Raw genomic sequence first — 18,809 nt, 5'->3', positions numbered from 1 at the left:
AATCTAACTTGCACGTACATTTTTGGTGACTCCGCTGGGGATCTCTGGTTATTTACCTTTTAAGTGTGTTTTTGTTGGGTTGGGTTATATACCTCTGTTTGTTACCACTTTTTCTACTTTTTCCATGCCTCCAAAGAAGAAGATTATGGGGATACTGACTGGTGTGGGTGAAAAGCATCGGTCAGAACCAAGTACAGATCATATATCTATGCACTCTAAAGGCATAGAATCCTCGGGTGAAGCTGGTCATCATAAGAGCAGGAATATCATGGCTGCCATTGAAGATCTTCAGTGTTCTCAGGCTGCTATGTGGGTAAAGTTTCAGTCCCTACATGAACAAACAACCATACCTCAAACCCCTCAAGGTGGTCAAGGTCCTCAAGGATCTTGTTTCATTTACTTGTTGAATATTTATATTCTTGTGGGTTTTTCCTAGATGGGTTTTATACCTTTTCCTAAACACTATGTGAGAAGTATCCCTAGGTGGGAGGACTAATCAACTCTAGACATCTAGGAAAAACAATTTTGTTTTTTTTTTTTTTTGTTCATATATCTATTGATCTATTTACTTTGCTATTCATCTATTTATCTTGTTGATTTATTTATTGCATTTATTCATCTTTATATATTGTTCTTCCCTCCCATTTATTTATTGCTCTCTCTCTCTCTCTCTCATAACCCAGATGGTATGCGATGACTTAAACCATGTGTGTGACCATTTTAGTTAGAAAATAAAGCCTTTTTATAGATGAGTTTCTCTTCAATGGATTCTAAACCTTCTTCCCAAGCACAATATTATTATGTTGCCTAGAGAATGGTGATGGCTTGTACTCCCATTTCATGTCTTGGTAAAGAATCCATAAGGCTTGATGTGGCAAGATTAGAACTTATTTAAGGGAAATTTTCTAAAAAATGATTTTTCAATAAACTTTACTTTTATTGTCTTGTCTTTACATTTCTTTAAATTCCAAGTTCTTTTTATTTATTGTATTGTCTTTACATTTCTTTAAATTCCAAGCTCTTTATTTTTATTGTCTTGACTTTACATATTTATTGTCTTGTCTTTACATTTCTTTAAATTCCAAGGTCTTCATGTTTATTGTCTTGTCTTTGCATTCCTTTAAATTCCTAACACTTTACTTTTATTGTCTTTAAATTCCATTAAATTCCAAGAAATTTATTTTTAAGTCTTGTATTCAAATTCCTTTACTTCTAAAGCACGTTACTTTCTTGTCTTTTAATTTCTAGCACCTACATTCATTCTTGTTGCTCTCTGTTAGGGCGGCGTTTTTTCGTCACCAATATGATATTTGGGGGCCAAGACCGAGACTTGACTTTGGTGAAGTATGAAAGACCCATTTTGCTCAAGGTCAAGGTTGATCCAACAAATATTATAATAATGCCCCAAAAATACCTCCTACAAAGATAAGCTAGCACAAAGGATGGTCCATCACAATAAGTGCTTAATAGTCCAACAGTAAACAAGAGAAATGTCCAACAGTAGATGTCTGGAAAATTAATAAATGTATTTACATAGTAAAAATTACATTTCCTCGATAGTCAGTTAATATAAAAGTGGGCCCGTTATAACAAGTACACAAGAGGAAAAATGGTCCAGCAGTGAATATGACAGACCTCCAGTGATAATGTCTGATTAGTCAATAAATGTGCTTACATGATAAAAATCACATATTTTTCTCATTATTATTAAGTCAACATAAGGGAAACTTCCATAGTATCCAATACATTATGGCCTTCATTATAATAGCAATAAACAAAGATTAAAAGCTTCATAATTACAAGTAAAAGAGGAAAAATTAGGATGGATTGAATCATTGAAGGGAGAGAAAGAGTGTCCATCTATTTCAGTAAATGTTTAAACAAGATCTCTATGTGCCATAATATGCCCATAATGATGAATATATGTGTATAGTGAGTGGTGGGAGTGACTTTGTGGAAAGTATGAGTGAATATATGGAAGTATGGAAGAGAGATGGAGTGGTGTTTACCCATTTTCAGGTATGGTGTAAAAAGGGGTTGTTTATGACTATTTTAAGGTGCTGGGATTTTCTGAGGAGATAGAATGAGATGTTTATGGGTAAGCATACATGGGTATATATGGATCAAAAACTGATTTATGAACTTAAGGACTGATTTATAAGCTAAAAATAGCATGATGGGTGAAGAATTTTATGATTAGATGTTGTTCGCTTGATGAGTTGATGTTAGCTCCTTTTATAGTGAAGCTTAAGGGATTGATTAGCAAAATTTAGGAAGGACTAGGTCTGACAGTAGCAAAATCCCAGAATATCTCCTCTGAGATTTGGCCCAAAATGGTGAGACTTGCTTTTAGAGTGTTTTGCTTCTTTGGGTAGTTTCAAATGGAGGCTAAGATGATCCTAATCTAAGCATTAAATGCTGAGATTTGGAGATTAATTTCGTCCAATGGGATTAAGGCATGTATTAGGACTAGAGATCTTGCTTGCTACAGCTAGGATCAGAGCTCAAGAGGGCTAGTTAGCACTCCAAACCAGGTGTCAACCATTGATGTCTCTACTGGGAGCTTCTACTGGACACCCTCTTATGCCCTCCTAATTTTCCCCTTTTAGGGCTTGGTTCATGAATCAAATACATACATTTTTATTAAGAAAATAAACTATTTAGTTGAGGATTTCATGAGCATGGAGGTCTTAGTTATGGCTTTCCCTTTCCCTTTGACCAAAACTTGGAGAGGAACTAGAAAATGACATGACCTCAGCTCTTATATGTCAGCCCCTAGCCCTTGAGTCTTGTCATAATCAATAGGTTTTAGCTGCTGAAATTAAGAAGTAGCTAGCCCTACTGTCTCAATTGTTAGAGTACTTCCTTTGGATACTTCCGCTAGGTACTTCTGTTGGGCCATATTTTAGTGATTCTCTTCACTTGGGCTTGCATTCCGATCCCTGCGTCCTACAAAATGGACAAGGTTGCTATGTGTTGCCATGGTTTTTTACCCCATTGTTAGCACATTAAATACATTTTAGCTCTATCCTAAACATTAAGGATGTTGGGAAGGAAAGAGTTCTAAGGGAAGAATTGGAGGTCCTCATGCTTAGGAAGGAGTTAAAATGGGCCCAAAAAGCTAGAAATAAAGGAATTGTCTTGGGGGACAGGAATACAAGGTACTTCCAAACCATTGCTAGGCAGATAAGAGCTAGGAATAAAATCTTGCAAATCAAAACCGTGGAGGGGAATCTTTCTGAGGATCCTTTAGTTATTGAAAACACAATCTCTAGCCATTTTAGCCTAAATTTTTCCAACCCTGTGGATAGGGACCACTCTTCCATTTTTGAGGAGTTACTATCCTTGCCCATTCCTAAACTCTCTTCACAACAGCTGGATTACCTTAACAGACCCATCACAAATGATGAAATTGAATGCACTATTTTTCAACTTGGTCCACATAAAGCTCCTAGTCCAGATGGCATTCTTGCCTTTTTCTACCAAGAGTATTAGGATATTGTTAAGGTGGATATTTTCAATACTGTCCATGCCTTCTTTCATTCTGGTTCTCTTCTTAAATCTCTGAATCATACCTATATCACTCTCATTCCCAAAGTGCCTTTTCCTGAGGAGGTCTCCTATTTCAAACCTATTAGCCTTTGTAATGTTATTTACAAGGTCATTGCCAATGTCTTGGTTAATAGGCTTAAACCTCTTATGGATTGTCTTATCACTCCATTCCAAAATGCCTTTATCAGAGGAAGAAATATTTCTGACAATATTTTAATTGCTCATGAGATCTTTGATTATTTGGGTAAGGAGAAAGGAAGAAAGAATTGTTTTGGGGCTTTGAAGATCGATATGAGCAAAGCATATGATAGGGTAGATTGGAATTTTCTTAAGGCTGTCCTCATTGCTATGAATTTTAATGATAGGTGGGTTCAGTGGATTATGGAGTGTGTCACTTCTATTCATTATACACTCCTCATTAATGGGAATCTCTCTCAATCCTTCTACCCCAAGAAGGGCCTTAGGCAGGGAGACCCTCTCTCCCCCTACCTTTTCCTTATGTGTGCCAATATTCTCTCTTTGGCAATTTTAAAGGTGAAAAATCAAAAGAGGATTAAGGGGGTTCAATTAGGTAGGAATGGCCTTTCCTTCACCCATTTGTTCTTTGCTGATGACTCTCTCCTATTCTTCAAAAATGACAATCAATCTTTAGCCAACATTCAAGGGATCCTAAACTGGTATTGTTCATTATCTGGACAGAGCATCAATCTCTACAAGTTTGATCTTTTTTGCTCACCTAATATGTCTGAGGAGGCTAAGGAAACTCTAGCTCATGCCTTGCAGGTTAACCTTGTCCAAGCTCCTAGCAAATACCTTGGCATTAATTTTAAACTAAGAGGAAAGAGGGTTGCTGATTTTCAGTTTCTTCTGGATAAGGTGCAATCCAAACTGCAAGGGTGGAAAGCTAAATTACTTTCCCAAGCTGGCAGAACCACCTTGATCTCTTCCACCCTTCAGTCCTTACCCCTTTATACTTTTTCCTATTTTAAAGTTCTTGAAGTTATTTGCAACAAAATGGATGCTATTTCTAGAGCTTTTTGGTGGGGGCATGGCTGAATGAAAGGAAATTACACTTAGTTAGTTGGGACAAGATTTGCAGACCTAGGGATGAGGGTGATTTAGGACTGAAAAAGTTTGGTTTAATGAACCAAGCTATGTTGGCCAAACAATTTTGGAGAATTGGGCAGAATCCTCAGTCCCTTATTGCCAAAACTTTTAAAGCTAGATATTTCCCTAACTTTTCAATTCATGACCGTGTTCCCAAGCCTCACCATTCTTGGTTCTGGAGAAGTATTGTAACCCAGAAGAACAACTTGCTAAAGGAAGGGAGATGGATAGTAAGGTCTGGAACCAATATTCCTCTATCTCATTCAGCTTGGTTCCCTTGCCAACCCCAAACCTTGAGGCAACATAATTTGAGTAATGGTTCTGTGGCTGATCTGATTGATAGCACCACTCATTCTTGGAAGCCAGGTCTAGTCAGATTACTGTACTCTTACCCTATTAGCTCTGAGATTCTAAGATTACCAATCTCTAAGACTGGTTCCGGTTTAGACCTGATAGCTTGGAAATATTCTTCTTCGGGTGATTACCAAGTGAAGCATGCCTACAATCTGATTTCCAAGGACAATGTCCTCCACTCTTTGAATCAATGGCATCTGATATGGAAAGTCCAAGTGCCTGCGAAAATTGCAAACTTTGTGTGGAGACTTTGCCATGACAGTCTGCCTACTTACCTTTCTCTGAGGTCTAGGGGAATTCCTGTTGCTAGCTCTTGCCCTTTATGTGAAGAGGATGAGGAGTCTTCCTCTCACTTGATGCTTTTTTGCCCCTTTGCCAAAGCAATTTGGCATGGCACCACACTGGCTATTCACACTTCTGACATTAGGAATATTTCAGTGCAGCAATGGCTTGGGCAACTGCTCTTAAGACATAAGAGTTTGGATCTGGATAATATGAGGTACTTGCAAGGGGTCTTTACTACCTTGTGGTCAATTTGGACTCATAGGAACTTGGTGGTTCATGAAGGGAAACAACCTAACCCTTTAGAAGTCATTCTAACAGCTCAATCTCTTGTTTGCAGGTTTACAGAAGCTTTTGGTTGTTGCTCTACATCAGTTCATAGGCGTGATGTTCAAAACAAGCGGGTTCAAATCCCTGTTGGTCCTTGGCAGCTCATTGTCAAAGTTGCTGGTGCTAGACTAAAGAAGTTGAATAGAGCTGGGTTTGCATATGAAGCCAAAACCGCTCAAGGAAATACCATTCTACAAGGTATCTCTAGTTGTGCAGATCAACCTATTCCAGTCATCATCCAGGGGCCAATGCTAGAGGTAGCACTCAAAGCTAGGAACTTGGGTTTCAAACACATTTTGTTTCTCAGTGATTGTAGGAGGGCTGTGCAAGTCAATAACTGCAAACTCACCACTAATTGGCAAGAGAAGAGTTTCATGTCAGATTGGTCTTATCTCTTGGCTGATGGTTTTGTTTATCACTCTGTGTTTGTACCAAGGGTTGTAAATAGTTGGACTTTTTCTCTAGCTCAGTTGGCCACTAAAATGAAAATCAACTGCTGTACTGTTAATACTAACCTGCTGTAATGCTTCTTTATTCAGGAATGGTATCAAAAAAAACAAAAAAACAAAACGTTTTAGGGCTTCAATACTCATAAAAGGATTTGGATATTTATTCCCATGGGCTTTAAATAATAGTCTGTATAGTTTAATATTTGATATGAGTTTGATTACTTTAAAATACTTAATGGATAATATTTGCCATATTCTCATGGGTTTTGATAGGTAATCATAATGGGCTTGTAAGATGAATAATTACCATAAGTTTTGGAAATAAATATTATAAATGATGTGATATAAGATAAATAATAACCATGGGTTCTTATTATATAAATTCCATGGGTTTATAATATGATAGGAAATAAAGAAATGTCATGGGTTTAAGATAAATAATCATAACTTTCCATGAGCTTTTATACTAGTAACTCAAATTCATAATTCTCCATGGGCTTGATATATGTTTGCCATGGGTTTTGGAAAAATAAATAGTGTTACGTAACATAAATAGTTACCATGGGTTTTATAAGATAGATTCTACGGGCTTGTAATATTATAGTAATAGGTTTAAGAACTTAAAGTATTGTTCATCATTGGACTTTAAATAAAATATTTATGATATAGTATTTTGCCAAGTATTGATAACCTTGGGTTTTTTACTAAATAGTACCAAGTAGCTAGCTTAGGCTTTTAATAGTGCCAACGTGAATTGAGTTTTTGATATTACCAATGAGAATTGAGTTTTTAATATTACCAATGAGAATTGGGCTTTGATATTGCCAATGAGAATTGAACTTTTGATATATTGCCAATGAGAAATGGGCTTTTAATATTGTTATTGTGAATTGGGCTTTGATATTACCAATAAGAATTGGGCTTTTGATATTGTCAATGTGACTTAGGCTTTTGATAAACAAATTGTCATGGGTTTTAACCATGGGCTTTGATTATGGATTTGAATTCCATTGATAAAATTGATTTGTTATGGACTTGAATCATGGGCTTTTGAAATATCTTCAAGCATAAGTAATCTTGGGCTTTAAAAAGATTGGGATGTGTGCATTGGGTCAATAGGGCCGGTTTTGGGCTCAGCTAAATAATTATAATAAAATTGATTAAGATATGATATTTTGGGCTTTTGTGATGGTTTATATTGTGACCTAATTTAGATAATTAGATAGGAAATATTTGTGAGTCAATGGGATGAGAAATATTCATAGAGGCCCAAAATAATTTATGGATGATATTTTGATATTTTTTTGGCAAATAAATAAATATGCTTAAATAGGATTGGAGCATGTGGCATGAGTGAAAAAAATATACCTCAACACTCTCTATTCTTTCTCATGTGTAATGTTGCCATAAAATAAAAACTTGGGTAAATAAATCTCTAAAAGTGTCTTTTTCTATAATAAAAAAATGGTTTCAAAGATTTTTCTTAAAAAAAAGAACCCTTTTCCCCTCTTTCCAAAAATGATTTTCTTTTGGAATCCTTTAAAAAAAAAATTAAATAAGAAAAGTTTTGGATAAAAAAGGAAATAATTTTTCTACACCATATTTTCTTCAAGAATGATAATAAACCACAAGATTTTTGGATCCAAACATTATTTCTCTAAAAATAAAACCCATGGAAACGTTTTTTAATCAATTATTTTCTTAAGTTCTTTTTGTTCAAAATTGGTTTTTTCACCAAAAAAAAAAAAACAAATAAACATTTTCAATATAAATTTTCTTTTATTATAAAAATCATGGAATTTTTATATCCAAACCTTTTTTCTTTAAAAAAAAAACCCCATGAAACTTTTTTAAATCAAACTTTCCCCAAAATACTCTTTCTTTCAAAATTGGTATTTTTACAAAAAATATTTCAACAAAAAAACTCCCTTTCTTAAAACAAAAACCATGAGGATTTTCGGATCCACCTTAAAAAAAATTTTAAAACAAACAAACAAACCATGGGCACACTTTTTCTTTAAGTCAACTCTTTTCCAAAACCTTTTTTTTAAATCATTGCTTTCACAAAAAGATTCTAAAATCTATACTTTGTTATTCAAAAGAAACATTTTATCATCTTTTATAAAATTTAAATTTAAATTTCTTTTTCTAAAATCGGATAAAAACCATGGTTTCCAATTAAACCAAGGAAACCCCTTTTTTCTCAAAATAAAATGGATTTTAAACTTTCTCTATTCTATCTAAAAAAGAAATGAAGAAAATCCTTGGTTCCCAACAAACTTGAGAATCCATTTTCTTGAAAGTAAATGAAACCTTTTCTCACAAAAAAAAAAAAAAAAATTCCAACCTCTTTTTCTAAAGCCAATGTTCTTTTTATAAAATTAAAATTAAAAAAAAAAAACATTTTACGAAAAAAAAATCCTTTAAATCTTATAAAAAAAATGAAGGCAAACTTGTTTTTTCTTCAAATAACCTTTTTTTTTTTCAAACAATCTTTTTTCTCAAAATAATTTGTGCATTTTATTTTAGGCAAGATTTTAAACTTCTCATCTTTACACATCCAGGCATTGTTGTTTAAAAAACTTTTTCTTCCCTAGAATTGCATCTTTTAGAGATTTGTGCCTATGATTCAATTTCATCGAACCAACAGGCACCTTGAACCAATACGCACTAAATACTAATCAAGCTAACATAATTCTCTCCCCTTTTTTTGGCACTAATGTTTCCTCCTTTGTGTTTTTGCATTGTTAGATGCAAATGCTCTTAGAGTCTAGCTAACTAGAAGTGTTCAAATAAAAATATAAAAAAGTGTTTCATTTTTGTCAATTATTAAAAAATAATAAATAAATAAAATATTGCATTTTTGCATTAATCATTCACCGATTTTGATTTATCCAAAATCATACACTCCTATTCATTATAAGAAAATAAGAGTTTAAATTCTACTAGATCGGTGTAAAATGATAGAATTATGTACATCCTCCAATTATATTGCATCATGTTAGATATTTTCCAAATTTTCTTTTAAGTCTCGCCACATGTGATTTTCCCTAAAAATGATGAGATCCTTTCCTTCCCTTCCCCCTCTATTTTGCCAAATATTGTATTAGTATGAGTGTGTGTTTGACTCAACTGATACTAATGAGATAATCTTAAGTTCAGTTTTATTACTATATAAACTAGGGTTTAACCCGCACAATGCGCGGGATTATTTTATGAATTAGAAAACAATCAACTTAATATATTATACTTAATGTGATGGTAAAATATGGAAGGGGGTGGATGATTAGTTGTTCAGATATTTACTTTGCTTGAAGGTACTATGGTTTTAAAATGGATAAAATCACTTTTTTTATCTATTTATTTATAAACAACAATCTTTACTAAAATCTATCTAAGTACACATGGAATATCAAACAAAGGAGTAACTACACTAAAAATACATTTGTATGAAGGTATCTACATGTTTGGAATCTCTAATCATACATGCCTAAAAATGTTTCTAGATTGTTGGAAAAATAACAATATTTTGAATTTGCTTAATAGAGACACCTTTTTTTTTTTTTTTTGTGTGTGTGAGAGTAAAACTATAGTGTATACTTTATTAATAATATTATCATTAAGTAACAGGTACATCATTGTCTATTAGACTCATAATACATGGAAGGGACTCCTCTAGCCAATATATTACATCAATATAGTTCTTTGCTTCATATGTTGCTTCGAGGAAGATGATAAGAGAAACATATATTCTTGATAGAAGAGTCAAGCCCACTACTATCATTAAGGATCTGGACAATCTGCAAATTAGTGGACCAACTGACTTTACTTCGTCTATCAAATTTTTTACTACACTCTCTACTTCAACTTCTTGAAGCCCCAAATTCACAAAGCACTACACTTTGTAATCTTATAGCCTGTACTTCAATATGGTCATTCCCTACTTCTAATTTTACACACATTGCTCATATACATTGGCTTGCACTATCATGAATTGCTACCCCTAATCCATACAATCTATTGTTATGCGGTCCACACAAATATTCTACAAAAAAGTACAGCGAGCTCATTTGACATCAAGTGCAACCAATCAAATAATTCAATAATTTAGACTCAACAAATAGCACTCCAAAGCCTTTCATTTGGGAGGGAAAAAAAATGACAATAATAAAATGCAGGACCAAACATATTTTATCAAACATGTAAAGATGATGCAAACTCAACAAACACACAGCAAAGCCAATGCTCATTACACATTACACAAACACAATCTCTAGATAAATGCTAAGATAGATGATCTATCTTTTTCTTTTTTCTTTTTTTGGCTAATAGATTTATCCTAACCTTTTATGGCAATTTAATTCATAATAGAATATCAAATGGCATTCAAGATGATCAGCGTTAGATTGCTATAACCTATAACATTAATACTATTTAACTACCATCTCTCGTAACAAAATATTACCAAGTATTCAATGAAAATAGAATATAGCAAGTTGTTTCGTGCTTTATGATGCCAATAATAGTAGGCCTTAAAATTTGATATTCTAGACCAAACTTAGTAGTTGTAAAGTATCAAGCTTTCTTTTTTGTTCTCACGGTTCTCATTTCTTAAATGCATTTGTTAGTGTAGAATTGCTACTTGAATAGATTATTTTTTTCTCCTCGTTAGATAAATCACTCTCAACAATACCCAATTCTAAATTTTCAGCACAAACTGGTTAACTTTGTTGATCCTATATCCAGTGCAATTCACTCTTCAAATAGTGCTAACTACTAACACCTTCGAGACTAATTTATTTTTAGAAAATCCAAAACTTAAAAGGCATAAAGAAAAACCAAACATTAAAGAAAAATACTTCAAAAAGTAACTAAAAGTTACAAACCATGCTTTCTCACATTGTAGTCTGCAATCATAGTCTTTGCAAATTATATGACAGGAGACTATGTAATCTGTAATTGTTTTTGCACTTACTGAGATAGCTTACCAATATGTTATTAAAATAAATAAATAAATAGGCATCTAAGAAGGTTATAATTGAAGGGAGAAGAAGACAAACTGAGGGTGAGAGACTCAGAGCAAGACAACATAAAGAAACTCCTACAAAGCTATGGCAAACATCTCTGGGCTGAAGTGATCGCTGGAGAAGACATATCTAGGCTCCAAAAGCCATACCAAATATAGATAGTTTCAAATTTTAGTAAATTTTATAACTAAATGGGATAACTTGCAAAAAAAAAAAAAAAAAAAAAAAAAAAAAAAAAAAAAAAAAAACATCTTGTTCTACATATTAAACTTTCACAATAAAATAACAATATAAAAGTGGTTCAATATCAATGGTTTGAGATTAAATTTAACCTCCTTGGTGGGCTAACAAAAAAAATTTTAAATAAAGGAAACTACAGCTACAACTCCTTCTTAATATAAATTTATTTATTTATTTATTTTTATATATTCCAGTACCACTCCATTAAGGAATTTTATCAGTCATGTTATACACAAATCCTTCCCCCAAAAAAATTCATGACCATTGCTAATATCAATGCAATAAACTTAACATGAAAGAGTTGGGAAAACCCATCAAAACCAAAAAATAAAAAGCACCCCACACTCCTTTCACACCCAACAGAAGGTGGAAATCTTTTATTACCTTAAGCAAGAAATTGAAAATTGACAGAAAGGTAACATGGAATACCGCTGCTCCAATCACCTCACAAGTCATAACCGTCCTCACTAACCGTACATTGCCACCAACAATGGCCAAGTGGTTCTCGAAGAAGCTTTCGTGTGAATCCAACCATTAAATCACAATGAAAGTTGTCAATACCACCGACAAATAAATAAATAAAACTCAAATTATACTACCAAAAAGATCTGAGCTGTTCTCTGCGGCCAAACACAACAATAAAAAAAGAAAGCATGCCGAAAGAAAGAAAGGGAACCTTATTGGAGGCAAATTGAAATCTGAAAAACGAACAAACAATTTAACAAATTCTTAGGTGCAGATTAGAGTCTTATAATCCAAATTGACTTTTGAAACCAACAATGCTCAAACTAAAAGTAATTTGAAAATAAACGAATTAGTAAAACTAAATAAATATTAAAATGATTCACAAATATATGATTCAACTTTTTCGGAGAGAGGAAACGAGTGACATTCTTGAAGGAGTTGTTGTTTGGGCTAAAGTTGGGCCAACAAAACATCACATGTAAAAGAAACAACACTTAATGAATCACTGAAAAATTCAAATGTAACAACAAAACGTCCTAATCAGGTGTGTATGTTAAAATGAATCACTTATGTGGTTTTACACTTACAACTTAGTAATTCCAAATTTGCAATTTGAGCCCATATTCGATCAACGTTGCTGGGACAATATTCAAGATCATATTAATATTTTATTAATGTGTTAAGAGAGCAATAATTGGATTACTTAAGCAAACAAAGTACAAAAAGAAAATTTTAAAAAGAAAAGAGATGTATGTATTAGAATCTGTGCTAGGACGACAACTTGCTGTAAGCTTCATGAGAAGAGACTTCTGTTTCTTGAAAACCAAAAAAGAAAGGTATATCTGAAATGAAGAAAACGCAAAACAAATTAGAAGTAGAAAGTAAAATGAAAATAAATAAATAAAATTTGTAGATTTTGGTTTACAGATGGTTCTAGGGCTTTTAAGCTTTGAAGTTCTGCCTCCAAAACCAAACATAACAATTAAAAACAGAAAGAAGAGATTAAAAAAAACAGAGCATGTCAAATTAATAACCTTTCACACAATTTTTACTGTTTAGTTTCTAACAAAACCAAAAACTCAAACTTTGCTCATTCAATCAGTCCCTAATAGAACCAAAAACAAATTCCAATTTCCGTAATCATTCCCTCACTTAATTCTCCATTTTCTCAACAACCAATCAAAAACCTCATTGTTTCTAATTTCGCAAACTGAATAATCCCTTGAGTTATACTCTTTAAAGAAAAATAACCAATAACAAAGCATATATAATCACAACTTTCATGGGAAAGAAACAGAGATGGAAAGCAAGAGAGAAAAAGTGAGTTAGAGCAAGAAGAAAAGAACCAAACAAACATCATCAAAATCTGAAATCTACAGACCGTAACAGAAAATCCCAAAACATCAAAGCAAATATCTAAATCTATACCTATCCAACCAAAATACCCAAAAACTATGTCATATTAAATACCCAGATATAAGAAAGGGGAAAAAAACCGATGGCAGTTTCGATGATCTAATGATGGGAGGTAAATGGCTTGATCGACGGAGTTAATGGCACTTAGATATCTCTTCCTCAATCCCAATTCCTGTGTGTGCCTGCGGTGAGGGAACGGTTGGCGGCGGAAAAACTGACAGGAATCGTATTTTGATTTCTAATGCCCAATCGATGTAGTCTTTCTCTTCTCTGTTTCTCTGTCCGTGTTCCCAGTTTCCTCGTCGACTCTCTCCTTCTCTCTTTGTATCTGCGTTTTTTTCCTTTTTTTTTTCTTTTTTTTTTGGAGTATTAGAGAGCATTTTAATTTTTGAAAGGAACCGATGTCTTCATTAGTTCATTCAATGTTTCTCTGTTGAAGTGCAATTGTCTTGATCTCTATATCTGCATTGACTTCTTTAGCAAACGATGAAACTGTCTTTGAGCTGATAAGTGTCCTCTAATCCCAACTAAGAAACCATGCAGTGCTAGGTGGTGCTGTTGCAAGGTCAAGGTTTTCAAACATTAAACTTACTCTTAAATGATATGAGATTTTTCATCCAAGAAAAATATTTGCATTAAAGAATTGATAATGCGAATATATATATAAAGTATTGTATATATATAAAGTTAATTACAAATATATATATACACACACACATTGTTCACATGACTAAAATTTGTTATCTCTTTATATATCAACGCTAGTAATTGTTTGAGTTACTTAGATCAAATGATTTTTGTTTATAAGCTTATAAACATTAGATTAACCCATAAGTATTGTAAATGTAAATGAAATGGATAATTTTTATTACCAGTAAATTACTAGCCTTAATTATTGTATACGCCACATTTTTAGAACCTTCTTCTTTTATAATGTTAAAATTTTTCATTTATCTCAATTTGGATTTCTACTTTAGTATAATGAGATTTATGCACTTACTCATTACTGAAATAGACAAGAGTGGACTAAGAGTCTTAAGACCTAGCAACAAAACGTGAATTGGCCCACACCCACACACTGAATAATGAATTCAATGCTATTTAGGTATTTATTTTTTAGAGCTAGGTCTCAACCCACTCAAGTGATATTAAAATGTTGCATTGATGGTTTTGGTTCCTTATAAATGGATTTAGTTATTGTGGTTAGGACGTTAAATGTAACTAAAAGACCATAATGGTTAGTGATGGAAAGTTAAATTAGTAAATTCAGATCATTAACCAATCAAATTAATACATGTAATATTCCGCACCTCTAATCCTAAGGATTAGGTATACTTGCATAATCTCATTAATGATCATCATATAATAAATTAAGTTTTTTTTTTTTTTTTTTGAGAAACACACACACACATATATATAGAGGAATGTGATGAGATAAGGGAATACACTCACACACTAATAAATTAAGTTTATTTAAAAGGTAAAGTCTTAAATTGTTGTAATACATACATACATATGTATATACATACATACATACATATATATATATATATATATATATATATATATACACACGCGCGCGCACATGGTAACTTAGTAAAATACTTTAGGTTTGATGCTTGATATATTATAACATGGTTAAGGTTGTAAATAGGAAGTCAAGAGAAGGATATAGTGGTAATTTTACCAACACATGCAACCAATTAAAATTAGATACATGTAATACCAAAATGGCATGCATGGTGACACATGTAGCTCCACACTTAAGTCTAAGAATAATATTAGAGATAAAAATTATTTTACTCTTTAAGTCTAAATTCAGCCACATGGCCGGCCATGCAAAGGTTGCACTCCCACCTCATTTGTTTGCTCTCTTTTCTCAACATGAAACTAGGAGAAACTCAAGAAGCTCTCTTAACTCTCTCTCTCTCTCTTCCCAACCCACGGGTCCAGCAGCAAGGAAGGCTGAGTGTTTCAAGTTTTCTCAGTTTCTTGCTCTTAAAGACTTAAGTTAGAGTGATTCTAGCTCTACTTCCCCTCAGAAACCAAAAGCTAGGTAAAGGTTCTAGCTGGTGAAAATGGGCTTTTGCCCTATTCTCACAAACATTCTAGCATTTTTCCCTCTTTCTCAAACTAATTAGGGAAATGCCCCTCTTTTGAAACTCGATTTTCTCAAAATCGAGTTTCAAAAAAAAAAAAAAATTTTGGAGCCCTATAGTGGCGTTTTAAGGAGCCTATAGCGACGTTTTAAGGACCTATAGCAGCGTTTTGTAATTCGAGCTCCATGAACTCAAGTTCCATGCAATTTTTTTTTTTTTTTTTACCTATAACTCGAGTTCATGGAGCTTGAGTTCCAAAAGGCTACTACAGGCTCCTTAAAACGTCACTATAGGCTCCTTAAAACGCCACTATAGGGCTTAACTCGATTTTGAGAAAATCGAGTGTCAAAAGATGGGCATTTCCCTAATTAGTTTGGGAAATGGGGTATAATGCTGCTTTTTTTTTGCACGAAAAGGACATTTGCCTATTTTGGCCGGTTCTAGCTACTCTTACCTTGGAATCCTTGATTTCTTCATGGAATTTTTAGTAATGGTATTTGTGATTTGTAAAATTGGGAAATTATGTACTTGTAAGTCTATATATATAGTGTTTTTAAGTTGGCTTCGGAACTGTTTTGATGATTTTTTTACAGTAGATTAGGGCTTTTTACTAATTAATTATTGTATATGTGATTAAGAAATCAAGAAAAAATTTATGGTGAGAACAAATTGATGTTACTGCAAGGATTTTATTGTATTTAATTTTGTTATAAATGGTGAAATTACTGTATATAAGTGATTTCTAACATATTTAATGGGAGAATAAAATCCCCATATAATTATAAGACCAATTGCAATCACTTTATGAGTTTATAAGACCATGGCATCATTTAGTCTACTTGTTACTATTCTTAATCAAAACAAACTGACTAGATCCAATTGTGTTGACTGGAAAAGAAATTTGGACATTGTTCTTATTGCTGAAGAGCACAAATATGTGCTTACTCAACCTTGTTCTAACTTTCCATCATTAGATGCTCCTCCTGAGGAAAAACATCGATATGATTGTTGGCAGAAATCTAATGAGATGGCCAAGTGCTATATCCTAGCATCCATCTCAAATGTTTTACAGCATCAAATGCAGGATGTAGAACTAGCTTCGGACATAATGTTAAGTTTGAATGAGATGTTTGGTGAGCAAGGTCATTCTGTAAGGCAAGAAACTATGAGACAAATTTATAATACCAAAATGACTGATGGCACTTCAGTGTGGGAGCATTGTCTTAAGATGATCTCTAATCTGAATACACTAGAGGTTTTAGGTGCCGATATTGATGGAGAATCCCAAGGGGATATGATACTCCAGTCACTACCAGAATCATTCAAGGAATTTAGACTAAATTATAATATGAACAAAAAGATTTATTCATTGTCTGAATTAATGAATGAATTGGTAGCGGCGGAAGGCATTCTTGGTACATCCAGTGTTGATGTTAATGTGGTTGAAGCTTCTACTTCTCAACCTAAGTTGAAAGCCAAGGGTAAGAAGAAGAAGAAGAAGAAGAAAGACTTCACCAAGCAAGATGGTAAACAAATTGCCTTAGAAGTTGCCAACAAAGGAAAGAAAACCAAAGGAAAGTGTTTCCATTGTGATGGAAAAGGACATTGGAAGAGGAATTGTCCAAAATTCAGAGCTGCCAATAATAAGGGTATGAAAAGCACATTCCTTCTTGAAATATGTTTAGTACAAAATTCCACAGATTACTGTGTGTGGATTCAGGTTGTACTAATCATATATACAATTCTTTGTAAGGGTTTTAAAACACCAGAAAGCTGAATGAAGGGAAATTATTTCTTACTTTGGCTGATGGGAGCAAGATTCCAGTTGTAGCTGTTGGAGTATTTAATTTATGCTTTGAATCTAGGATTTTAATATTGGAAGACTGTTTGTATGTACCTAATATTCATAGGAATTTAATTTCTGCAACTTATTTAGGCAAGCATGGATATTGTGTTATCTTAAAAGACAATATTGTAATAAAGAAGGGTAAAGTGTTTATCTGTTCTGGCAATATTGTTGATGGTCTTTATATTTTAACTCCCGATAAGTATAAATTATATAATTCTAAATTAGATAATAACTCTCATGTAAAATCATTAAAGATAAAGTTTCTTTCTACTAATGATGCATATCTTTGGCACTTGCGTTTGGGTCATATTAATTCAAAGAGAATTCAAAGATTGATCAAAGATGGTCTGTTAGAGCCATTGGACTTTGATGAATTTCTAGTTTGTGAATCTTGTTTGGAGGGCAAAATGACCAAATGACATTTTAATGCAAAAGGTAGAAAAGCTCAAGAGTTGCTTGAATTAGTTTATACGGATGTATGTGGTCCTATGTCAACCCAAGCAAAAGGAAGTTATGAGTACTTCATCACTTTTACCGATGATTACTCAAGATATGGTTATGTGTACCTAATGAGACAGAAGTCCAAAGCCTTTGAAAAGTTTAAAGAGTTTAGGGCTGAAGTTGAGAATCAATTGGGTAAACACATAAAAGTCATTCGATCTGATCGTGGTGGCGAATACCTTCTTGGGGATTTCAATGATTACTTAACTCAAAACGGGATTGTATCCCAATTGACTGCACCTAGAACTCCCCAACAAAATGGTGTAGCAGAGAGAAGGAACAGGACTATTTTAGAAATGGTTAGGTCCATGATGAGTTACTCAACTTTACCAGTTTCCTTATGGGGATATGCACTAAAAACTGCAATGCATATTTTAAATTTAATTCTATCAAAATTATTCCCAACACACCTAAGGAATTGTGGAGAGGGCGCAAGCCTAGTATGAAATATCTCCACATTTAGGGATGTCCAGCACATGTGTTGAAAGGGAAGTCCGTAAAGTTGGAAGCTAAAACAAAAGTATGCATGTTTTTAGGTTATTCAAAGGAAACCAAGGGTTATTTATTCTATAATCATAAGGATAACAAAGTGTTTGTTAGCACCCATGCCAAATTTTTGGAAGATGATTATGTAAATAATTCCTAGAAGTAAAGTTGTCTTGGCTAAATTAGATGAACTTGTAATTGAATAACTAATGGATGAAACTAGGGATGATGTTGTTGTATTAGTTACACCACAAGATATTACTCATGAGATGTCTAGTATACAGGTGCCTCATTTTAGTGGAAGGATTGTTAGACCACCTATAAGATTTATAGGTTTGGGAGAAACTTATGAAACTATCTTAGAAGAGGCCGAAACTAATCCTTCCACTTATGAAGAGGCAATGAATGATATAAATGCACATCATTGAGTTCATTGGGTCAAAACTATGAAATCTGAATTAGATTCAATGTATTCCAATCAAGTTTGGGATCTTGTAAAGGCGCCTAATGGCATTAAAGCTGTTGGTTGCAAATGGGTTTACAAGAGGAAGAGAAGGATGGATGGAAAGATGGACTCTTATCAAAACCAAATCTAAAGTAATCAACAGTGAAAGTAATGAAATACTCATAGCAATGCTTAAATCTACCAAAA

At 33.3% G+C, this 18,809-nt stretch overlaps 1 protein-coding gene across 1 annotated transcript; it reads left to right on the top strand.

Annotated features, from left to right (window-relative positions):
* Positions 1 to 124: 124 nt before the first annotated feature.
* LOC142632531 (uncharacterized) lies at positions 125 to 6,149 on the top strand. The gene is made up of 4 exons (XM_075806916.1): positions 125 to 374; positions 1,934 to 2,019; positions 3,496 to 4,428; positions 4,584 to 6,149. The coding sequence occupies exons 1-4, from the start codon at positions 125 to 127 to the stop codon at positions 6,147 to 6,149; spliced, it is 2,835 nt and encodes a 944-aa protein (XP_075663031.1).
* Positions 6,150 to 18,809: the final 12,660 nt, after the last annotated feature.

The sequence above is a fragment of the Castanea sativa genome, chromosome 4 (assembly GCF_040712315.1).
Source record: "Castanea sativa cultivar Marrone di Chiusa Pesio chromosome 4, ASM4071231v1".
Taxonomy (NCBI): Eukaryota; Viridiplantae; Streptophyta; class Magnoliopsida; order Fagales; family Fagaceae; genus Castanea; species Castanea sativa.
Note: the sequence above shows the minus strand (reverse complement) of the source record. Positions and strands in the feature narration are given on the sequence as shown.

Coding starts and splice junctions, on each gene's coding strand:
- LOC142632531 (XM_075806916.1), top strand. CDS start 125: ATGCCTCCAAAGAAGAAGATTATGGGGATACTGACTGGTGTGGGTGAA. Junction 375..1,933: donor AACCCCTCAAGGTGGTCAAG/GTCCTCAAGGAT, acceptor ATATGTGTATAG/TGAGTGGTGGGAGTGACTTT. Junction 2,020..3,495: donor TGGTGTTTACCCATTTTCAG/GTATGGTGTAAA, acceptor CAAGAGTATTAG/GATATTGTTAAGGTGGATAT.